General features: G+C 41.2%; 1 protein-coding gene across 1 annotated transcript in view; it reads left to right on the top strand.

Annotated features, from left to right (window-relative positions):
* The window catches only part of GALNTL6 (polypeptide N-acetylgalactosaminyltransferase-like 6), an 86,115-nt gene that overhangs the window by 56,844 nt on the left and 4,120 nt on the right, over window positions 1-25,151 (top strand). Inside the window, exons 5-7 of the mRNA XM_009870231.1 lie at window positions 5,158-5,379; window positions 14,781-14,897; window positions 22,640-22,789. Coding sequence (XP_009868533.1) covers window positions 5,158-5,379; window positions 14,781-14,897; window positions 22,640-22,789 — 489 coding nt within the window. The remainder of the gene's footprint in view (window positions 1-5,157; window positions 5,380-14,780; window positions 14,898-22,639; window positions 22,790-25,151) is intronic.

Raw genomic sequence — 25,151 nt, 5'->3', positions numbered from 1 at the left:
GAGTCAGGGTTGGTTTCATGCAAACAGGGAGATAGGCACAAAAGCAGAAAAAACAGGTTATGCAGGTGAAATGAAACAAGTAACACCATTGTGCTGCTTTAGTGCCACTGGATAACAAAAATCTACTCTAGAACATTTGGAGAAAATGAAAACAGGAATTACATTTTTCCATTAGTTTAACTGCTGCATCTAGAGAGTCGGTTGGAAGAGATGGAGCTGGAGAATGGAGCTGCCCAGGCTCACAGCTCTCTTGTCAACGCTGGCACTGCAAGCTGGCACACCAGCCACAGTTACTAAAATGTGGAACTACCCCTCTCGTTTTAGGGAGCAATCTAGTTAAACTTTGCTTGGAGGGAAAATTTATGAAACTATCCTTTGACATGTCTATGCCTCATACCACTTTTACATTCTCATGGCCAGTGTCTACTTTCTTCTCACTGCATTTATTTGAGTAGTATCACGTCTCTTGAAAATGACAGATGACCTAACACGCTTAAAAAGAAGGGATAGTCATTTCATCAGAGAGATGTATCTTCCCTACTCACTGAAGAAAGTGAAAGGGACAAGATGGTCCATGAAAAATGTCTTCTTTTCCAGTGGAGAAGCTGTCACTTATCTCTCTTTCTGCACTGAAGTTGATTTAAACTCTTACTGAAGTCCAAGTACTGGTGACACTGTAACTTACTGTGTTGTAGACTACTGGTGAGTGAAAGTACAAAACAAAGTCACAGTCTTGGATCTCTGAGTTCATACATACTTAAAGAAAACTTGTCTAGGTGTAAGACCAATCGTAAAGGATTTACCAAAGAGTGAAATTGTAATGGAGGCACAAAACTTAATTATATCAAGAATGCGTACATGGGCAACTGATAACAGTTGATGAGTCAGTCTCAGTGTGGTTGCCATCGCTTTTGTATGCATCATAGCTTCTTGGTGACAGCTGTCACAACCTTACATACAGAAATATGCATCTCCTGAAATATCATTGGGTTTTACTCATTCTCAAACAGAATTTTTTTGCTGAAAATGACAGGAGAGAGAAAAAATTATTATTGATCTGTCATAGATAGGTCCTGAGAAATTCTTCATATGTTCATCTAGAGTCCCTGTGACTTCCTTACATTGTGTGTCAATGTGTGTAATTGATTAATATTGAGTTGATCGTCTTTTAATTGTTCATATTTAATTTTTATTTTTCCCTTTTTTCTGTTAAAAGACTGGAGTAACACATCTGGACGTCTGTAACCTTGGAATTTATTTGACAACCAAACTAAGCTACAGCGGTTTTCAGCTGTAGAAATGTTTCATTTTTTCTCTCTGTATGCATTTACATGAGGTGCTCAGATTGAATCCAAGCAACTGTGATCTACCACAAAGATATCCCAAAACTGATTCTTCTTATTGAAAAAGATATTTGATGCCATTTGAGAAACTGTCATTTAAAGGAATTTTCTTTAGAAGATTATACAACGAGTAACAGAGCCAGAAGTCAAGATTTAAATCTAACTCTTATTTTGTTGGTTCTAAATTCTTTGTAGATTAACTTCACTGTGAGACTGGGATATTTAAATGGTGCTATAAGACATTCACAAAATGCCACCTAGTCTGATAGGCTCTTTTGACCTATAAGTTTTGCGGCAGTATACATATACGCACACGGTAAAGTCCTAAGAAAGTCAAACTGCTTAGTGCCTGTTTTACGGCTGGACTCTATCAAGATTTGGTAGCTAATCATAACCTTTCCCACTTGTAGCATGCTCAGATTGTGTCTAGCTTTGCTTAAGGCTCAGGCAAGGAGCAAATGACTGCCTCCCTTTCTCCACCGTGTCAGACTTTCACCCAGGTTGCAGGAAGGGCAACTCTGGGAGACTCATAAAGGATGCGAAATGACATCCTTACCTTACAGTAAGTCTCTTGATCTGTAGCCCTTAAAGTGTTCAGAGATGAGCGCTCTCATTTTGGTTGTGCTCCCCTACCTTTCTGCCACGATAAATTGAGCAAAAGACCAGCAGCTCACTGACATAATTTTCAGGGAAGAGTTATGCTCCTAGGAGGTGCTTCACATAGGGCAACTTTCAGTGCTGTCAGATAGCCACAGAACGGAGATCTTCAGCTTAAGAGAGCTCACTCATCTTGTCTTGGATAGCCTGTAGTTTTGCTCTGAGAACGTGTTAGGTTAACGTCTTCTAAATAGGAATGTAAAGGCTATTTCTGTTTATTGTGCCAGATTGCACCAGACTAGCTTGCAGGACAGCAGCTCTTCCTGACTGCATTCACTTGAAGAATGGGGACTAACTGCAACTGGAAGTTTTACTACTAGTATATACATGTTCATGTTAAAAGGAAGTGTGGTGATTACTGAGCTTGCCTAGCAATAATAAGGATAAGAAACCTAGACTTGCTGAAGTCAGCAAACCTCTTTAAAGCTAAAGTGTTTGAATGCTAAGTGCTTGCTTCCTAGTGACTAGCAACTTCAGAAAGAACCTTCCCACTACTACAGGACAGAGAGTTCCTTGCAGTCGTGTTCGTAAACAGTCTGGAGTTTTAGAGCTAGCAAATCAAGGGTTTATATTTGTTGGTTTTTTGTTGTTTTTTTAAAGGAACTGATTGAAATTCAAAGGGCTGCCTCATAAGGGTTGAGCTTATGAAGGCAGTGTGTAAACGTGCTAAGGATAATATATAGGTACATTATGGGATCTGGCATGGTTTAACAAGTGTTTTAACATACAGTGGAGAGAATGGTCTTGGGAGAACTGGGGAACAAAGTTTTAAATAAACTTGTCTAAAATGTCTTATCTGGTACTTGGGGAAAGACGGGAAGAACTAATTTGTTATTTTTTTTTGATGCAAAAACCAAACTGATAACGTACTTACTGGAAAACCAGGGGATTTTGACTGGTGAATGAGAATTTTGAGCTGGTAACCAGGAATAATATCAAGATTTCTGTTGGACTTGCTTTTTATTCAGTTATAATAGTCTAAAGCAGAATGCAGTTCTTTTAGTGCAGCCAAATAACTAAGGAAAAGACTCTATCAGAACTGACTCTTAATATTGATGGGTAAGTCACTGCTGGAGTTACTTTGAATTTTTCTTTCCTAAGAGATTTATTTTTCTGCTGTATGGTTCTTTTTACAGTATGGTTTTTAAATATGAAAGTAGCACTATCCAATTAAGTGATTACAAAATATAGTGTGATATTTTCTAGAACAGGCTTAAACTGCATGTGCAGGTGTACAACATTACAGTGCTAGAAATATCACACCTATTTTCAGATTTTGGCTTCTTAGTTTAATGCACTTAACCTTATTTTGGCTTCATCTGCAAAGTCTCATCACGTAGTAATTTTTTTTGTCAGGAGATTTCTGTGTTACGATGTTTCTGCCAGAAATGTGGGTTTGTCATTTAGATATTGTCCTTGAATTTGTTCTGGATTTCTTTGTCCTATCCAGTTCCCGTATCCTTGAATTCAAATGTCTTTTAAAGTACTTTAGGTTTTTATGAAATTACAACAGAAGTCAACCTTGTGTGGGGAACGAGCCGTTTTTCATTAGGAAGAAAAATATTGTTAATTCTTATACTCCTTTAATTTTACTTGCTTTATCCTTGCAGGTTTTAGTGTATTCGCTTCACAAAGAGAAAGCACGTAGAAACTTATCTTGCAGCGTCAGCTAAAAGTGCTTTGTTTGTTCTGTATCTTGCTGTCTTTGTATTCAGATAAGCTTTATTAGTTCAGAGACATTTAGTTTGTGTGGATTAATAAAATTCAGGAAAGGAATTTTCAGTGAATCTTGAAAGCAAATCAGAGTACGAATCAGACTTACTTAGATGCAGAGAGTGTTCTAAGAAGAAACATTACCTTATGTTGATGATAATCAGATGTATATTGTCCTCCAGTTTATTACAGAGCAAATCTCAGCATTTTACAGTTAGTGTTCTTTAAGAAGAATATTACAAAACTTGACGATCTTGTTTTTACAGACAAAGCTGTAAGAACACCCTAGTGTCTCAGTGTCATCCAATGAGATGTTGCTTTGTTGCTGGCATAAGGAGTTATTGGGCAGCTGTGGAAAAGTGGAATAGACTAAGCCTGTGCTCTGCTGCAACATCTGCATTTAAATTTGTGGGGATCAAGTTGCAGGGGGAATTTTTTTTAAAAAAAAAAACTACAGAAAAATTTGCCACTGGCCTATGTAGACTCCAGGACATTAAAAAAAAAAATAAAATGTATTTATTCAGGTTTTTTTCTTTGCAAGTCTTTATTTTGTAATTTGAGTCTGCTAATTTAATTATAATTTTAATAAATTCTTATGCAACAAAATAGGTTATTTTGTTTCCTGTAAAATACCAACAAGTTTAATCTTTGTAGGGTGTAAAGCTGAACCGGGTTTCATGGAACAGAAAGAGCCTTAGGTATGTCTACAGGAGGAGCGCAGAAAGCCGCAAGTTGCTGTACCTACCCCATGAGCTGCTTTGCATTGAGTCAGCTCCACTCCAGGGTTACGTGCTGTGCTTTTGCACAGATTTACTCACACACTAACGCAGCAAAGCTTCCAGTCCAGAAGTAACGCAGAACCAACTGTGAGATGGGGCAGAGCAAGCTCATGACTCTTTGCCCCCACACATGTGCATGTATAGACCTAACCCTAAAATATAGGTGGGAATTGCTAGATGATTAAGCAGTAGGATGATGAGTGAAAATTCAGTTGCCTTTCAAATGCAAAGTGAAATACATCGGAAGGAATAATTTGAAACATTCATGCACGTTAGTAGGTTCTGAGCTAACAGGAAAAAAACAAGATAGGAATGTGAACAGCTGAAAATTTCTGTTCAACATCTATCATTAGTTAAAAAACCCATGTGAAGATGCATAAAGAATACGAAGGAAGATAAGGTGTTCAGCAGACACAAAACTGAGTCTTACAGACTCAGCTGCAAAGCAGGGTTCTTAATACTCTATAGTGTTTGTTCAGCACTGTAATGAAGATAGAATATGTTTACCAGTATTTCTTTGTGTTTTAAGACTAAGAAATTAGACCAACTAAGCTTAGAAGTTGCATGGACAACTTAATTTTTTGGTGTGTTTAATTCTTCCCATTAGAAATACCATTCACACAAAGCATGAAGAAATTAATGACTGTGTATTTTCTCCTCCACAGAACCTGAAGCGAGTGGCAGAGACATGGATGGATGAGTTTGCAGAGTACATTTACCAGCGACGGCCTGAGTACAGGCATCTCTCAACTGGTGATATCTCCGCCCAGAAGGAACTTCGCAAGCACCTTAAATGTAAAGATTTCAAGTGGTTCATGGCTGCTGTGGCTTGGGATGTCCCCAAATATTACCCTCCTGTAGAGCCTCCACCTGCTGCCTGGGGAGAGGTGAGGAATACACAAATTAGATAGTATTAAAATGAGTCTAACATTTTACATTGCAGTAAATTAAAATTATTAAATTAGATTTGGCTCCTGTGATAAGTAGTGTTATTAAGGGAGCTCACAGTGATTGGAACAATCCTTAGACTAGCCATTAAAATGAGAAACTATCGTGTCTTAGAATTATTGCTGTCCCTTTTATATGTATACAATTTTGTGTGTACAGGCCCTAAAATGCATGTACAATAAGGACAAGAATGTGGAACAGAGTGTGTAGTACTAATTGTCCCATGTCACAAGATGATTTGAGATGCTGAAAATTACTTAGTAAAAAGAAGGTCTGAAGTCAATACTTTTTTTTTTTTTCCCCCCCTATATCCATTTATAGACCTCCTCCGGTCCTTCTCAAGGACTAATTTATGCAGGTGGACCTAGATTTGCTCTGTTTTGCTCACATGTGCAAGTGTAACAAACGAAGCCTAGATACTTTCTTTTAAAAAGACTGGTTTTGCTCAGCTTGTGGTCTGCATTCTGTAGGTGCTGTCATGATCGGTAGCAGATTAAGTGTAGTTTCATGTTTGGTGAGTGAGGGGAGAGAGAGACTGCCAAAGAGAAGCCAATATCTGAGCATCACTTCAGAGCAGGGAGTGAGCAAAGAGCCTGCTGGAACCCTCCACCCATGGTGTTCCAAGATGTTCTGCATTCAGACCTCTCTGAAAAGCAGAGCTGTAACACACCTTGTTTTGACTGTTTTGTGTGGAAGAAATGAGAACACAAAGAGCACAGGAACAGGAAATTACTTCTCTAGCTGCACTGACAAATTGCAGTGGCCTTTTACCCCTAGGAACTACAGTGGATTTTCACTCCATGGAAAGGTGGCACGCTGTAGTGGTTTGACCCTGGCCAGCAGCCAAGTGCCCACCCAGCCACTTTGTCACCCCCCCCTTCTCTGCTACACAGGGGGAGAAAATATATCGAAGGGCCTGTGGTTTGAGATAAGGACAGGGAGTCACCCAACTCTATTGTCCCAGGCAAAACAGACTTGATTTTGGGGAAATTAGTTAAATTTATTAAAGAACAAATCAGAGAAGAGTAGTGAGAGGTAAAAACAGATCTAAAAAAAAAAAAATACCACATCTTCTTCGCATCCCTACCTTCCTCCTGGGCAAAACATCAATCCCAGTTTATCCACCTCCTCCCTCTGAGGGAATGGAGGTTATGGCCAGTTCATCCGATGTTGTTTCCACCACTGCTTCTTCCTCCGGGACAGGACTCCTCACTCTTCACCTGGGCCACTCTGGGATCCCTCTCACGGGAGACAAGCTTCACACACCTTTCTCCAATGTGAGAAATTCATCACAAACTGCCCAACATGAGTCCTCTCATCTGCCCCAATGTGAGTCTGAGGTGCAGTCCTTCAGGGGAAACTGCTCCAGTGCGAGTACCCCGTGGCGTCACAAAAGTCCTGCCAATCTGCTCCAGTGTGGGCTTCCCTCTTTCCACAGGCTACAGGCTCTGGCAGCAACCTGCTCCAGCATGAGCTTCCCACAGGGTCACAGCCTCCTTCAGGCATCCACCTGCTCTGACATGGGGTTCTCCATGGGCTGCAGGTGGACATCTACACCCCATCACCTCCATGGGCTGCAGAAGAACAGCCTGCCTCACCATGGGCTTCACCACGGCCCAGTGGAGTCTTTGCTCCGGCGCCTGGAGCACATCCTCCCCCCCTGCTTCTTCACTGACCTTGGTGTCTTCACATATGCTCACTCGTCTGTCTCTCTGCCAGTTGTTGTGTGGCGCAGTTCTTTTTTACCCCGTTTCTTAAATATGTTTTCACAGAGGCGTTCCTATCCTGTCATTACTGACAGACTCAGCCTTGGCCAGTGGCAGGTCCATCTTTGGAGCCAGCTGGCAATGGCTCTATCAGACCTAGGGGTCTAGCAGCTTCTTGCAGAAGCAACCCCTACAGGCCCCCGTCCCTGCCACCGAAATCTGGCCAGGCAAACCCAATACCCATGCAGAGAGCTTTTTCCTCAGTTCGTGGCAGGGGGGTTGGTGCTAGATGATCTTTAAGGTCCCTTCCAACTCAAACCGTTCTATGATTTATAATGAAGACTTCGTGCTTTCCATGTACTGTGCTACCTTTTCAAAAAGCGTAGGTATATCAGTACTGTGAGTTCTGGCCTTCTCTGATTTTGCTGGAGATGCTCTTGGGGCTCTCAGACAATTACCTGTTATATCTGAAACCAAAGGGTGAAGCTGAAAATTTCACCAAAACTTTTGGTAAGACCCCTCACACCCCTACGTATTCCCAGTGGTCCAGGCTGGACCATCACAGGGAATTTCTAAATATAGGAGCCTCTACTATTATTCAGAATTTCTTTTGTAAAACATAGATTACCTCACTGCAAAACTTTAAAGTAACTTTCTGTAGTAGTATACCTAAAATCTTCTTTGTAACCTATCAGTTACAGATGTTCAAAGCAACTTTATTTTATATGTGTCTTACTGTTTGCTACTTCTAGGCAATAATGAATTCCTTTGTGGTTAAAGTTTCCTCTGTCTTCGATACTGCTGTCCATGCTTTATGGGATTAATGTATACCTAGAGGTAAGGAGTTTATCAGTAGAAGTCAGGCTGGATTGGGGTGTTGTGACTGCTACTATGATCTTCCTTCACCATCTTTCACGTGTATACATGTGCGTCCTTGGAGGACTGTGATCGTGAGATGTGTAATTTCTCTGTCTAGCTGAACAATTCTTAACTCAATAAGAGTGTCTGAATGGAAAAGACTGTGATTTGGGTATTCAATTTTTTCACAGTAATATGAATACACTCTTTGCTTAAAAGCAAGACTTCTAAAGAGTAATTTGAAGATCATAGCAGTCTTATCAAATCTATACATTAAAAGCAAGTATTGAGTTCTTAGGAAGAAAGTGAAGACCAAAGGCTTTCTTTTTCCTCTAAAATATACTTTCTCTAAAATAACAAGAAAAGAAGTTTCAGCCCTATTACTCTATTTTTTTTCCCTGAGACTGTCACATTCCTGTGAAGTTTTAATTAATTTGTTGGCACTTGCAGGGAACTTGAACAAACTTGGAGGTCAATGGTTGTCATAATTAGAAGCTGAAAGAGGAAAACAGACTGTGTTATTGCTTTGCAAGAATCAAGCAGCTCTAGAAACCTTGCTGATTATACATATCAGAAGTCTGTGCCAAGACTGACTGTTGTTTAGTACCCTCTCTGCTTCCCCTTGGAAAGACTTTACATCTTCTTGGCTGTGCCAGTCTGAGAAAGAATAAACAATGGGGTACTCAGACAATTTTTGCCTCCAGTATTTTGATACCTGGCTAGTAAAAGTGTGTGGTGTGAAAGCAGACGTCTCATAAACAGCCTCTGTACAACTCCTTTTTGGCAAACACATTTATTTAAAATCTGACTCTTGTATTTCTCAACAAAATGGGTTCATGCTGGAAAAGAAGGAAGTTTGAAAAACAAAGAACAATCTTCTCTACACTCGTCACGGCCTTATCTCTTCTGAGTGCTTCTGCCTTTTGTCCTTTGTAGCTGGCAGGGTGTATATTCCCTTGATATTCTAATCTGCCTTGTAACATTGGAAATATGTGCAGTAGAGCAAAGTAACAATGAATCCAGACAGATTAAGGTTAGTGAGACTGTCAGTTCTGTGTCTGGGTAAGATTACTGTACTCTTTCCTCTCACACTGTGGGGGAAAAAAAAGGAAGTGTTCAATTAGGTTTTGTTCTTATCCTCCCAAATATATTGGAAAGTATGCTACCAGTTGAAAACCAGAAATATACATCCCATTTTCTTTCTAAGGCAGAATAATTTATTTGTAATGTGTATTTGAAATCCTGTTGAAGAAAGTTAAAACAATAGCTGCATTAGGTGAGATTTAGACACCAAATGTTTTCCTAGGGAGTATTCATGAATTCACAAGCTGTGATCCAGCATGAATATATTATGTGGATATCACAGCTTCCAACAATATCTTTGAAGGCACATTTTACAGTAAATCAATCATATAATGTCATCCATTGTCATTTATTTTAGACTTCATGGGGCCTGTAGTCAAGGTGATATAAAAAAAATAATTTGCTTTACTGAGTCAAAAGGGAAATATTTAAGCCTGGCTTCATTTGCTGTTACACAAACTTGTTATTCAATGATTTAATACACATCAAGTCTCTCAGCCACTGCTGCAGTGCTAGGCTGTAGGACCCGCAAAATACTCCTTTCTCAAGTCCCAAACTCATGGATTTTACAGAACTGTTTTACAGCCCTGACATGAAAATGTCACCCATGCAGTTAAGTCAAGTAGCACGTTTGAAAAAGGATTAAAGCCTACGAACCCTCTAACTTCTCCTTTGATTGCTTTCTTTTTGAAAATGTCATCCTCATACCCTTAATGAGTCAATCTCAGCCCACCAAGCATCACACGTCTGTTACAAACCGTTCCCCATCCTGCACAGACCGAGTGCTGCGCAGCTGGGCTCTTCAGATTCTTTCATCGGGATTAGCATCGCACAGAATAACACAGTCACCACTTTCTTCAGTGAGGTCTTTGGCAATGCTTAACTTCTAACCTAGACTTTTCCTCTTTTATGGCTTACACAAAGGATAAATACTTCTTTAAATTGCTATGTATCGATTGACAGAAAAGACAGCTCATTTTTCCATATTTGATCTGCAGACGTTGATGGCCCTAGGGTTATCTGAAAATGTAAGCAGTGCACTAAGCCCAGCTTTAAGCGCTGCTCAGATGAAAAAACCAACATAAATGAACGTTGCTAATGTCTTCTAAGATCTACAGCCACTTTCTCATTTGAGGCATTAAATCAGAGGTATGGAAAGTATTATATAAACTGATAGCACTGAGGTGCGTCTCTTGTCGCTGGGTTGGGACACCCTAAGGACAATCCCAGCACCATCTCCCCATTCATCATTAAAGCAGATGACTGTACTGAACATAAACTTCTTTAGAGTGTTATGCGTTCCTGCTTTTTGTGCTGTGATGGGTATGCAGGGTAGCTCCCAGAACCCCTGGGAGGACCTCTCACCTCCCTGGCTCAACCTTTGTTGTCCCCAGGAAGGGGAAGTGTCCCTGGGTGACAGCCTGGCTCCAGTGAAGGCAGGGCAAAGCCATCACCCACTACCTTGACAGCAAATCTTGCAGGAAATCTTTTGCCTGTGAAAAAAGTTGTAGCATTTTAGAATTATCAGAAAATATTGGTAAATATAACCACTGGGTCCTGGGAAACTAAAATTTCCCTCTAATTTCTTTTTCAGCTAAAATATATTCCCTTGAAAGGAAGGGGGAAATTTACTTTGCTTTATAGCATAGGGACGTGGAGGGAGGTTGTCTTGGTTTTTTTGTCCATTTAACTTAGAGCATGCTAGTGTGTCCATTACACAGCTCCCACCAAAATGTTGAAAAACCTCAAAATTAATCCTAGCAGGCTGTATCAATGGCCTGCAACCCTTCCTTTTCCTCACAAGACTGCCATTTTTCTGACAAGAAGATTATCATGGGAATCAACACATCTACTTCTTTCCAGTTTCCGTTCTGTGCTTGCATACAAGTGCTATGGTTTTGAGAGTATAATGTTAGACCACCTAATTTGCCTCTCCCATAAGGAGCTTATTAAATCATCTAACTGTTAGCTTTCTGCAAACATTAATTTAACCAGAGGTCAAGTTATCTGGGAGACCATATATTCTGCAATATGTAAACACTCTTAGGGAGTCCCTGATTTTTATTTTTCTGTGTGTCTTTTTGCTTTCTTGATAGCTGTTCAAAAATATCTTTTTTTTTTCTTCCTTGAATACCTGTCTATCAAATTGGCAGCTTCAAATGTCTAGAGGTAACAGTGTCTTAATTTCAGGCCTTCTATCCTCCTGTGTTCCTGCTCCTATTTTACATCACATTTCCCTTTCACCATCTCAGTGCCAGAGAGCTAAGCTAATTTTTTTCGAGGCCTAGCCTACTGTGGAGAAAAGTCTCCTTAACACGGACTGGCTAGCTTAGAGAAAGCAAGCTGTAGTTTTAACCTAAGTTCACTGCTCTGTGTAAAATCCAAAGATTACTTTATCTAGGCTTACCCAGTGATTTCCCCTTAAGGCTCGATACCTCATTTAAAGCACAAAAGCCAGATGCTGCACCAGCAGAATCCTGCTCAGGTGACACATCTTTGTTTCCTGAGGATCAGTGCAGCACTGAGAAGCCCGTCCATCCTGGCGTGGACACCTCCACCACAGAAGAAGGAGAAAATAGGCTCCTCAGAGTTTGTATCCTCTGTCCTTTTATGCCTCATCTGCTCTCTATAAGAACTACAGGGCCCATGGTCTTAGTATCTATGTCACAACATGTGTTAGGCTGGAATTTCAAGAACTGAATATACATAATGATTTATGGATAGCATCCTGTGCTTTCTTTGGATTGTATTTAATTTTGAAATAGTCTTTAAGAACATCGCTGATTATCCTTGTTAGCCTATACAGACTCCTCAAGAGCATGCTTATCTGTGTTTGAAAATGTGGATTGTAATTCATAACCTCAGAAATTCAAAATCCATTGCACTGTGTGACTGGAGACAAGGCAATTAAAATGCACATTGGAGTATAAATGAGAAAAAAAAAAGCCTCTCCTTGCTATGCTTCTGCTTTCCTTCCTTCATCTGTGAACGCATCTTGGGGGATTTGCAGGCCATGTGGTGCTGGTGCTCGGCAGAACGTTCCCCGTGGCTCTGGCAGCAGCACGATGGCTCAGTTCAATTTCCAGCAACTGCCAAGGCCACACAGGAACACCAGAGGACAAAAGCGCGGATGGGACTGAAATGCCTGTACTACAAAAAGAAAATGAAAAACAAACCATGACCTCTCAGCAGCTGAAAAGAAGGATAAAACAAAAAAGAAGGACGAGCTAACATGTAAGCTGCAACAAACCAGGGGAAAAACTAACTCAATGACACTTTTCAGGAGGAGAGGGAAGAGGAGAATAAAGAACAAGGATAGACAAATTCCAGCAGTGAAGGAACTAAATGTAGCTTCAGCTCAAACCTGGTCCAGAAATGCATTGAACACATTTACTGCGTAGTCCAAGTGACTGAGAATGAGATGGAGTGATGCCAGTGAGACAAAATTATGAAAGCCCTTTAATTCAGTAAGCATTCACTGGACATGGAGTGTATTCACTGTCATTTTACAAATCTGAATCACATAAATATACCCCAATTATTAATGGCAATTGTTAGCAGCTCCATTTTAATTATCTTGCGTACTCAAAGAACAGAACTGATGTATCATTTAATTTTGTAGTAGGCCAGTAATCTCTATGTATACAATGTGAATTTAAGTGCACTGAGAAATGATTGGGCACTCTAAAAAATTATACTTCAGGAAGGTATTTCACATGAAACTTTATAAATTTTAGATCTATTCTTCTCATTATTCTTTCTTGTCTCTTCTGCTGGGTGATATGAAAATGAAGACAGGGTTGTTGAGAACTGATTACCTTTCATCCTTTGTTTCAGTTAGCGTGACCCTTTGTACTGTGGGGCTGCTCAGTGCTGGATTTCTGCATCTGATTGCGTGTATGATACACTTGTGGTTTACTTCATCTATAACAATTTTTATTGTGCTGAAAAAAAAAAATGTTGCACTGAGCTTGTCCAAGTTTTAGAAGAATATTTCTCTGAGATCTACTGAAGTCTCAAAGGCTCTTGAAACCAATTGCTCAAACTGATGTCCCCCATCATTTGCCCAATCTGCTCTTTTCTAGGCTAGACAGATGTAGCTCCTAAAACCTTTCCTGAAGGTGACTTCTTTTACATTTTCTCCACTTCCATTGCCTTCCCATCTATCTAAATCCTTCATAGATCTTAGAGAATAGATTTATTCCAGTCCTCCGGAATTGGAAAAAGAGCTCTCCCATGTATTTTGCAAGTGTGAGGATTGCCCCTCCTTGCAGTGTTTTGTGCTGTGCTGGGAAGTTTTCCATCCTTTGGGTGTGTGGGGGGTGTATGCTGTGGTGGTGCTTATATTTGTCTAACGTAATGTAGCCACAACAGTGGCTTCTACGCTATTTTCCGTGGAAAAGTACAAACTCCAACTCAACCATATCTCCATTCCTAATCTAGCGTTTCTGGTTTTTAAATAAGGATCAAAGTAGCGGCCAGAATGTTGAAATAGGCACCTGCTTTCTACAGGTATAGAATACACATACGGAGTCTGTGCATGTTTCCATGCATGTACATGCACTTTAATTCTCAGTTTATGTGTATTTTGTTGATGGGTAAGTTGGGTTTTTTTTAAGAAATCCTCTTTGCTCTAGAGGTGTCTAAAGGATTTTTAAATAGCCCAGCTAAGGTACTCAAGGAGAAATATTCATGTATTTGCAAAATAAATTGGGGATTTTACTCTTTATGGTGGCAGTGGGCAACTTACTCCTTTTCAACCCAGATCTTCAACAAAAATGTATGTGGCAGCAGTGGTACATAACTGGTACGACTGTTAGTCACAGATTACTTGTTACTCAGTTGTTTCAGTCTCAAAAATGAGATTTTCCTTTTAAGAATAAGTTACACTGCAGAGTGTTTACAGAAGACATGTAGACAGCACAAGGAACCTCCATGAGTAAGGATAGCTTCAGTATAGCTTTGTTAAGTACTTTTTAATTTTATGCACTTCATGCACTAGTGTATGACCTTTTATACAACAGCACTATTGTGTCAAAGTAAGAACAAGGACTGGAACAGAGCGTGCCTGAGTTTTTAAGATATATTGCCCCAAAGCCTGTGAGAGACTCATACAGAAATTTTTTCCTCTTAATACAGCTGATCTCTCTTCCTCTAGTAGAAGGGAAGAAGCAGTCAGACCAAGCTTTGAACTTCTCAGATTTTTTTCCTCTTAGTTTCTTTGCATGAAAATATTTCACACAGACCTACCTTTCATTTGTTAAGCGGAATATGTCAAACTTTGCTGCTTCTAAAGCTGATTCCAAGAAGAGTAGTTCATTAAATTAGAGCAGGGTAGATTTAGATCAGATGTTAGGGAGCAGTTCTTTACAGTGAGGGTGGTGAAGCACTGAAACAGGTTTCCCAAAGAGGTGGTCAGGGTTGATGGGGCTCTGAGCAACCTGATCTAGTTAAAGAAGTCCCTGCTCACTGTGGTGAGGTTAGACTAGATGGCCTTTAAAGGTCCCTTCAAGCACAATGCATTCTATGATGCCAGGGTGTGGCTCTCTACCCTTTAAAAAGTAATTCCTAGCAGTTTTATGTAACTAGTGGTGAGTCTCAAGCCCTTCAGAGCTAAACTCTTGACTCCCTAATGTTGGAAGCTCTGTTCCACAGCCTGGTCTAATGTAAAAAGTTGCTGCTTGATTTTGCAGATTCGAAATGTGGCGGCCAACCTCTGTGTGGACAGCAAACATGGAGCCACGGGGACTGAGCTGAGGCTAGACATCTGTGTGAAGGATGGTTCGGAACGGACGTGGTCACACGAACAGGTATTTTAACGGCAGAAAGAGAAAAGCAGAGTAAAATTGTTGCTTCTCTTTTCCAGTTTCTAAACATTTCTCTGAGTGTTTCTCCTTTTCCTAAGGTAAAGCAGGGTGTAGAAGTACTTTGTGAATGATAGCTGACCTTAATGGCTTTTACAAAGTACTCTTTAATATAATCTCAGAAATTCTCACCACCATGTGGCCTGTGTATATTCATCTTCATTTCCAAAGGGAATTGCAATGCCCAGGTAGATTTTTGGTACCCATTTCTCCTCCACTGCATCATGAAAACATGTCAATTTCAGTTCAGTTACCTGAAAATATTCAGTTCAGTTTCCTGAAAATATCATATCCTGGACTGCATCAAGAGGTGCGTGGCCAGCAGGTCAAGGGAGGTGATTCTCCCCCTCTACTCCACTCTCATGAGACCCCACCTGGAGTACTGCACCCAGTTCTGGAGCCCACAGTACAAGAAAGGTATGGACACGCTGGAGCGCATCCAGAGAAGGGCCACGAGGATGATCAGAGGGCTGGAGCACCTCTCCTATGAAGACAGACTAAGAGAGTTGGGGTTGTTCAGTCTGCAGGAAAGAAGGCCCCAAGGAGACCTTATTGTGGCCTTCCAGTATCTCAAGGGGGCTACAAGAAAGCTGGGGAGGGGATTTTTAGGATGCCAGGTAGTGATAGGACTAGAGGGAATGGATTAAAGCTAGAGATGGATCGATTCAGATTGGACGTTAGGAAGAAGTTCTTCCCCATGAGGGTGGTGAGACACTGGCACAGGTTGCCCAGAGAGGTGGTGGAAGCCCCATCCCTGAAGTTTTTAAGGCCAGGCTGGATGGGGCTCTGAGCAGCCTGATCTAGTGGGGCATGTCCCTGCCCATGGCGGAGGGGTTGAAACTAGATGATCTTTAAGGTCCCTTCCAACCCTGACAATTCTATGATTCTATGAAAATATCAAATATAGTAGCTGGGCTTGTAAAGCTCTAGTGTTTGCTTCTATGTGTTCATCTCAATAAGTGGTTGTATTTTAAACTAATATGTGGCATAAGCAAGATAAATAGCTAAAAGCTAGAGAGAAAGGGTTTCACGAAGACAAAGGATGATAAAGACTCAAAAAAGCTTTTAGCTATGTTGCTTAGGTAGAAAAATATTAGTTCTCAGGAGTATGGAGGAAAAGAGCTCCAATTTGTACTCATTGTGGCTTTGAGTGCCATAGGAAAGGGATCATGACCCACAGGCTGCGGCCCTGGCTAACGTGAGCAAAGAGAATCCGGATGAAAAGTACAACCTAACCATTTATTAACAATTTTAGTGAATGTGCCTTTCACAGGGGAAGGTCCCAGATTAGAAAAAATTCCCAATTGCTGAGGAGAAAAATTGACCTGGCAGTTACATATGGCACTTTGTAAAAGCTTAAAAGCTTAGGAGAGAGGAGTTCTGAGGGGATTTTGAAGTGCTAAGGTCAAGAAATCATTCTCCGAGGATAGTAAGAAATACAAGAGAAGAGGTGCAAGTGAATGAAACCGAGTATCTGAAGGATGATCACAATTTAGCTAAGTGCCAACATGGGCGAAAGAAAGTTGCTAAAGGAAGACTCCATCATATAGCGGCCAAAGACACAGCATAGTGGTAGGATGCTGAGACCAGCATCCAGTTTGTGAAAGACATCCAGTAATCCAAACAATTAATTGAAGGACGTTGTATGGTCTAGACTTGATCACCAGCAGGGCTTTCTGGTTTTGAATCTGCAAACCTGAAGAGCTCCAAACTCTCCTCAGGAAGGGAGGGAGTCCTAAGACTGCCAGAGATGAGAGAAAGCAGGGAAGAGAACTGGATGAAGAGGTGAGAGAATAAAAAAAAAAATAGCAAGAAAAGGAAAGAAAAGGGAGACTTGAAATATTGTTTGAAGGTGTAAATTCTTGTGAGGAAGGGGAAGGAGCACAAAGGAGAAGGATGGGGAGGAATCTGTGTTTTAGTGCATTGCGATGTTTGGGATCCGGCTCGATGTAAAGGTCTCGTTCTGTACTAATGACGAAAAGCGACTTTGCTGAAATAGGGTTAAGTTAGCCCGATAGGAATTCAACCAGCCAGCTCAACCAGATCACAGAACCAGAACGAGGAAGCCTGCAGGGACAGGATGACTTTGATTTCTGCTGGGGTGGAATAGCACGTTCCTTCCCACCACAGGCTGGCGCGGAAAACGCTGCCAGGGAACACTTCTCCCGCCAGACCCGTGCGGTCGCATTGGGAAGGGTCTGCCCAGACCCAAACCCAGCCGCTTCGTCCGGGCTGCCCGTCAGTGCGGCGATTTTTCAGGGCTGAGGAGGAGATGGGGAGCGGGGGGGGATGCTCGTTGCCTCCCGCGGCTGCTGCAAGTCTGCAGGCGGGCGGCAGAGGGCGGCTCTGGATCAGCGGAACGCAGCTAGTTAACCCCCAAAGCAATCCCTTTTCTTTTGTTTCCGCTCCTTTGGTGTTATTTTGAGGGGGGTTTGTGGTTTCGGTTTGAGTTTTTTGTTTGGTTGGGGAGGAGGGGGTTGTGTGTTTGTTTTGTGGTGGGTTTTTTCCTCTCAGGTGGTAACACTGCATTTAAAGCTTCTGGTTCTCGCCCATATGAACATAGTTGCCCATAGTTTATCCATAGTTTACAATGTCTGTATAGACATATCTAAATAGAATTAAATTCATTATAATAAATAAATGCACTTTCACTTCCTCCTAGGAAGGAGCTTTATTTTTTAAAACTAGGAAACAGAACTTCTATAAGAAAGATTATTTTGTGTTTTGGCTTGCCAGATAAGGAACTGGCCTAATATCTAGTACTGTATTGCTGGGCAAATTTTATTTGCATAATTTTAGTAGTGGTAATATTCTATTGGTTTCTGCATTAGTTTAGGATCGAAACAATACTAATTTTACACACGTATTTCCCACTCTAGTTGTGAGACACATTCATCTGGCTTACAGATTTCAAAGGCTGAGTTTGTGCAAAGCCCAGATTATAAAGATATCAGCTGAGAAAGAAAAGGAAAGGAAAGAAATTACAGAATCAAAGTAGCAGACCTGGCTGAAACTCATAATTTCTATCCCAGAGAAAAGGGGATGAAGCGTGTAAAATATTTCAACTGGAGAACTTTCACTTTTCTTCTAGAAGAGAAATTCTGAACATGTTCAATTTTAGAAGGTCAAAATGTTTTAGTGATGCAAGGCTTGGGTTGGTCAGGGGTTTTTTAGAAAAAAGATAAAAGTCTTTTCCACTTTTTTCCTCAAGTTTTCCTCAGGTCACAGTGGAGGGACTGTGTGCACTATGTTAGCCCTTGGGCTTCCACTACTCCAGCTGTAGCCCATGTCTCCATGCACTGTAGCTCCCCCGGAATCTGCAAGGCAAAATCTCAACTTCCAACCTGGCAAGCAAAATCTGTCACTATATAGGTGACAGTCAACAGAAGTGGAAAAAAAAAATCCCCCCAAACTGATTTAGGTTGGTATCTTTTGACGGAAATTTCTCAACAAGCTCTCCTCACTTGATCCCAAAGGCTGCCCAGTCAGCAACCAAAGTCTAGGGAAACATCTCAAACATTCAAGGAGAAAGGATGTGATCTTCCACTAGCACCCCAGTAAACCATGAAGATTAGCTTTGTGAAAAAGCATTCAGGCAGAACTGCCAAAAACCTGACCAACCTTCAGAGACCTCCTCATTATTGCTTCTACCTTCCTGAGTTTGGTGCCTTCGTGGTTTCTACAGAAGCCAGTGGAAACTAGCAGTACTAATGAAAATATATAGGATTTTATTATCATGTTTCAGATAGCATGGATTGATATTGAGATGGGTCTTGTAATTTCTGGTATAAATTGAGAGTTCTGTGGCATGCTATAGTACCTTGATGTGACCAGTGCAGTAGGCATTAGTGCTGATGCTAGATAGAGATGTGATCCTTTGTGCTGCTTGATTCATGTCATGTTAGCTCAGTGGTTTGAGCGCGGTGCTGGCAACAAGGACCAACACCGAGGTCACGGGTTTGATTCCCGCTCGGTCCCCATGTGTTGCCAGGTCTAGCCGAGAGGCGGCGTCCCTGCCCAAAACAGAGAGGTTGGACTAGATGATCTCTAAGGTCCCTTCCAGCCTATGCCATTCTGTGATTCTATGTTACCAGGGCAGCTGACAGTCTCAGCAGCCAGGCTGGGGGAGCACAGCCCTTCACAGCCTCCAGGATAAGAAAGAGACCTTCCCTGCCATGTCTGTACAAGCCCTGAGGGCAAACAGCAGACATAAGGTTCATGAGGTACTTGCAGGCTTTCTGGTGAACAGAAGGGTGGGAAGCAAGGATGAGTGTGGCTGTGGTTTCTGGAAACTTCCTCAAAATTAAAAATCAGAGGGGAAGGATAGGGGCAGAAGGATGGCACAGTGCAGCATTCTTCCATCTCTCTCTTCTCAGAGGTAACTTCTGGCTTTCCAGGGGAAACTGGATTGAGAACCATTAGCAACAGAAAATGAAAGACTTTGCTCTTCTCAAGTCCCCCAGACTAGCCAGGGAGTAGGTGGACAGGCATCATCTCTAACACGGCCCAGCAAGTAGCCATGCAGCCTGCACAGCTCTTTTGTCTCTGCTTGGAGGTATAGTTCAAGTCAGAGCCCGGTTCTAAAATGTGGCATTTCATTTTTGTGTGGGGCACAGGTTGTCCCCTCAAGTCCTAATACTGCAGACAAAGCACAATGCCAGCTGATGGACCCCAGCCAGGCAGCGAGTAATTGAGCAACGTGGAAAGCATTAATGGTATCAAAAGAGCCTTTGTCCTATAGGTGGTCCCAAGCCAATGGCTGTATCGGGCAATCCTTCTGCGGGCCCTGTGCCAATTACAAATGAAGCTGGAGAGCTGTATTTTCCCCGGTGCCTGCAGGGCTGGGCTGTGTGAAAAGCTAAAGCATGATAGCTGAGGGGTTGCCTCATTGCCAAGGCAGAGGATGGGGCTGTTTTACAGGCTCTGTGGTAGGAGAGAGGGCAGAGAAGGAGAATAATGAGCATCCGCTAAGCCAGGGCAGAGGGTTTCTTGGGTCCAAGAGGGAGCAGTGAACAGCAACCCTGTGGGCTGACAGTGAAAAAACAGTTTGCTGTCTGTTAATAACAAGTCTGGAAATTGAGGTGCAGCCTTGTTTCTAATCAACAAGCAAATGGGAATTAACGAAGGGGTACAAAAGGGATAATCCATTTCTCCTAAAATCTCATGCAGGTGGCTCCTAACAGCTTAGGTCAAAGGAACAACAAAATCCAAAGTGACAGGTGGTGGCAGCAAAGCAGAGCGTTATGTGCTCAGGACTTCAGTTAATAACATGTAGCATTTTTGCACATTATGTAGTGGAAAGATAATTTTTATATTGGTTGGATTCAGTGTTAACTAGAGAGAATTTCCTCTTCCAAACTGAGGTTTTGCACTAACAAGGTTGATTTTATGATAATATCATCAGGGAGAAGACATGCTCTTTGATTTAAAAATTAAATAAAACCCTGTTTTACAAAACAGGAGGAAAAAGAATCTGTGCTAGTCTGAATGGTGAGGTCTAATATTACACAGATCCTGAGTTTTAGTGGGAGGGAATAAAAAACCCTGTTACCATTTCTTGGCAATCTCCAGGTATGAAAAGCGCAAAGGGATAGCCTGGATAAGTATGATCTGATTTAAAGGCTAGATGAGTTCTTTTGGGTGTACTGGTGCATTCAGTGGCGTAGTAGTCCTCGGGCTAAGGTCCAGAGAGCAGCAGGAGCTGGCCCCTCAGCTCACCAGTCATGCACAGAATGAGAAATGTGGAGAACCACCCACTGGGAAAAATGAGGAAGGTCCTACAAGAGGATCCCTCTGTTGTAGTAGTGATGAGAGCGAGAATACCCAAGAACCACTGTTCCACACCATTCCTCTAGGTATTTGTTATTCATCATTTTAAACTCTGGTTTTATTATGTAGAAAGGTAAGGGGTAAGAGAAAGAAAATGGCTTTTGTTCTATTTTCCTTAAAGGAAAATTATCTCAGGCTTCTCTTTTTCTAAAGAAACAGTAGTGTAGCTTTTCTCTGTACCAAATATTGCTTCTGTCTTTGCTTGTGAAATGTAAGTCATCTTTGTAGGCAGTCCATGATGCTGCTTCCAAGAAACATGAAGAAAAGTGGAAAAAGACTCAACCTTTGAAAGGCAGAAATTGCTTTGAAAATGAAGTTAAAGTTGTCCACTGAATTGTACTGCAGATAAATGTAAAATGCACTCTTGGAGAAAGAAGAAATAAGCAGGACAGAGGGACAGATTGAGAAAATGCTATGTAGAAAACCTATAATACAGAACTAAATAGGGAGCAACAGCAGCTAACAAAAAGAACAAGGGTTTACAATAAGGCACATGACAAAAAGGCAAATATTCTGATATAAGGCTTTGCTTTGTGCCTGCAGGTTAAGGGAAACACTAACACTTCTCACGTGGCTTTTGGAGGACGGTACTATATTGAAAATGCAGCATTTTCAAAAGATTTATCTTTTAGCAAGAAGATAGCTGTCACAGTGAAAGGGTTAAAATGTGGGAGCTGCAGCAGAAGTGTTCAGGATCAGACCCATGCAACATTGAGCTTGGGGTTGTAGATGCTGGTTCTATGAGGGAATGTACACAGGGCAGGGAGCTGGGTGCTCGACAGGGGCCCAAAGGACCCTGAGGTGAGGGAGCTGCGGTGCTGGAGGCAGTCTGAGCACAGAGTGGGGAACTGCTTCTCCAGATAACGAGCCTGCATGCAGCTCCACATGAACCGTCACAGCTATGCAGAGTTTCCACTAGCAAAGTTTAAAGAGAACTTCACTTTCTCAATGTTATGTTTCGGTTTATACTATGGAAAATCAAAAGGCACACAGAAAGCCAAAGAATAGCACTGACACACACAAAAAAAGTAAAAACAAAAGCAAAAACCTCACAGCTCTCAGCAGAGCTCCTAGGTAGTAATTTATAACCTGCAACTTGTTTTCTGCAAGGATTGGACCATGGGAAAGGAAAATCACTCTGCATCTTTAAATTTGGTGCTGTCAGACCTGTCATATTCATCTGATGATTGGAAGACTGCAGTGTCACAGCATCATTTCAAACAGCTGGCGTCTAATTGAGAAGGATTTCTCTGTTAACCATGAGCCACCTCGATTCCTCTCAAGCAGAAAGAAAAAGAGCTTTAAAAAGGTGCCTGCAGCTCACGGATTTTGCTGTAGAAAGATGAAAATCATTTAATGTGTGTTGTTTGGTGGGAAAAAAAAAGATAGTCCAGCGATGCTAACGGTGTCCCATATAAACAGAAGGAAACCATTCAGAAAACATGGGAAAGATACTATGATGGGAAGATCTCTCTAGGCATCTTCTTCTGACCCAAATAAGAGCTAGAGGAACATCACTGGCAGAGGCTTGCTAAGTTCTAGGTCGCTGTGGTCCTCCTGCATGTGAGTGTTGCTTTAACTGGGGTAACTAAAGGCTTTCATACAGCATATCACCTCTCCTCTCCACAGTACTGCGTTGCCAGAGATTTTTTTCTTTCCCTGCTATCGGGATTGTGCCTTCCTGGAGTATATTTCATGTTGCTGCTGATGTGCTTTAGTTGAGGCAGTTGACATCAGGATCTCATTAAACCAGCAGCTGGGATGTGCCACGCAGGAGAACGTTGCATGAAGCTTTGTGTGTAGCTTTAAACATTTTTCACTAAGTAATATATCATTGCATCACCTGATTCTTTTTCTAGCTCTTCACCTTTGGCTGGAGAGAGGACATCCGCCCCGGGGAGCCACTTCACACCAGGAAGTTCTGCTTCGATGCCGTTTCTCACAGCAGCCCCGTCACACTGTATGACTGTCACGGGATGAAGGGAAACCAGCACTGGAGCTATAGGAAGGTTGGAGTCATTGTGGGGCATCTCAGAGGTTCAGAATGTCTTGAAGGCTAAATTCAGCTTAGCACAGGCTTGTGTTTTCCCATTGGGGTTTTTTGTGTTTGGTGGTGGTTTTTTTAGATCCACCTCGTCTTATTCCAAATTAATTTTGTGGTAATCTCTCTAGAGTATGTTCCTTTTGAGCGTTCAGCTATTTAGGTCAAATTTAAATGAAAATGGATTTGATCCAGCTCAGCGGGTGTCTGTGTTGGATCTGTTCCCTGAAAGGTGTTTTACCATTCTGGCACTTCAAGATGCTTGTGTCATTTTAACAGAGGCACTGTTGGAAATATTTTCATCCAATGTGACAGCAGCAAGAAATGCTGCTCATGAGTTAAATATTATTATTTGACTACATTTTAAAGATTACAAATCTCCCTTAAAAAAAATCCAGACCAACATTAAAACCACTGCTGTAAGCCCAAAGAAGACCAGAGTTTATAAACTAAAGATAAGCAGCTTAGACACTACTTTGATCTGCTAAGTTTCAGCCCATTTTTATAAATCACTGGAAACAAGAGGTCAAGCTAGAAACTGTCAGAGTCTCACTTAGGGCAAAAAGTCCTGGTAGTGCTACTGAGTTGTTGTTAGGGTTTTTTAAATGGTTAATCAGCAAGCTGCCTTGATTAAGGAATCCACTATTAAACTCTGTATTCCATGCAGGACATGGACATAAATTTCTCTGAAGTGCTGAGGATTCCTCTCACACATCCCACGCTTTTCTTAGACCACTGTGCCTTGCCCACCACCTTGCTTAAGCTGATGCCAGGAATTGGTCTTTGCCAGACAAATCTCAATACTGTTCTCTAATTTGAAATGTAGAAAACTAATTCAAAACCATTAAAAATAAGCTTGCCCTGACACTTTTCCCGAGTTTCTACTTATTAGCCTGTGTCTTTTTACCCTATATGTGTTTCAATTGGAGATCCACCACAAGATTTTCCAGATGTGTAATCCCTTTGACACTGAGGTATTAGCAGTACTAAAGTTAAAATGTATGGGCCAGATATTTAGAAGATATAAATTGTCGTGGCTGTTTTGCTGCATATCTGGCTTTATAATGCCATAATAATACCTTCTTGCTTCAAAACCCTTTTGATTTATCTTTTTGACTACCCAAGCTGCAAGAAAGAAGCTTTTATGTCTTTAGCACTTCATTGGTGCTTAATGTAGCTGGTCCATAAGATAAAATGCAGGTTTGGAGCTGCCCTCTCTATAAGGCTCATCACCTTTGATGAGGACAGAACACAGCAGATAACTGAAAAAAAATGACATTTGAAGAAATACATAGTGTGAGTTCTATTAAATTCTCTGCACAGCTTCATTTTTAATTTCCAAAAGGCTGACAGGGCTCATGTAAAAATTCTCAGTGCAAGGCAGGCTTTTCCATCTCAGCAAGAAACACCACAAAATTTTGTTTTGATGGAAGTACTGACACAGTCTTAACAGTAATAGCAACCTGGCAGCAAGAAACTGCATTGGAATCATAGAATTATGTATACATGCTTTTCTTTAGGCTTAGTTTTATTTTAGCTACACAATAAGTAGGTTTTTATTGTTTCACATAGTCTGTTTCCTCAGAAACGGGACATATTTACATTAGAGATTTTTTGGTGGTACAGCTATATCTCCAAAATTCTAATGATATAATCATTATCTAGTTTTGAAAGCATCTTGGCAATAGGATTTACAGTGTTTCCCTCTCCCCCCAAAAAAATAAAGACAAAACAAAAAAACCTGTAAAAAGGATGTTATACTGGTTTGTAACTGTTCTAGAGCCCCTTACTTAGACGATGGTACGCTACTAAAATTGCACCCTAAATAAATAAGATTGATAGACTGGTTAAGCAAGAAGTGCCTCCTTTTAAAAAACAGAGAGCAGGTGAGCAACTCTGGTCTGTTCTTTGCTCCATTTACAGATTCTGTAGCTTCCTAATGGTCACATATCCATCCTGACAATAATTCTTCACAAGTTTTAGGAAAAATTACCTTATTTGTCAGTATCTTATGCCTAATACAAAACGTTTCTTACCATGCTGTCACACTGTTCCTGTAAAACTAGAAGATAAGAGGTTTCTATTCTTTTAAGGATGAGTCCCTTCTCACGATCACTTGCATCCTTGAGCCTCTGGTAAGAATTAGGGCTGTGAAGTGATTACAAAGTGCTGCAAACCCAGTTTGAAGCCAGACACTGTTTTAAGATTCCATATTCTTACAGCATGGAAACCCTAACAACCTGTATTTGGATACTGGAAAATAAAAACAGCTTAAATATTTTAGTGGCAAGTAGAATACATTAATATTTTACTTTGAGCAAGGAGTGCTC

This window comes from Apaloderma vittatum, unplaced genomic scaffold (assembly GCF_000703405.1).
Source record: "Apaloderma vittatum isolate BGI_N311 unplaced genomic scaffold, ASM70340v1 scaffold12390, whole genome shotgun sequence".
NCBI classification, from domain to species: Eukaryota; Metazoa; Chordata; class Aves; order Trogoniformes; family Trogonidae; genus Apaloderma; species Apaloderma vittatum.
Note: the sequence above shows the minus strand (reverse complement) of the source record. Positions and strands in the feature narration are given on the sequence as shown.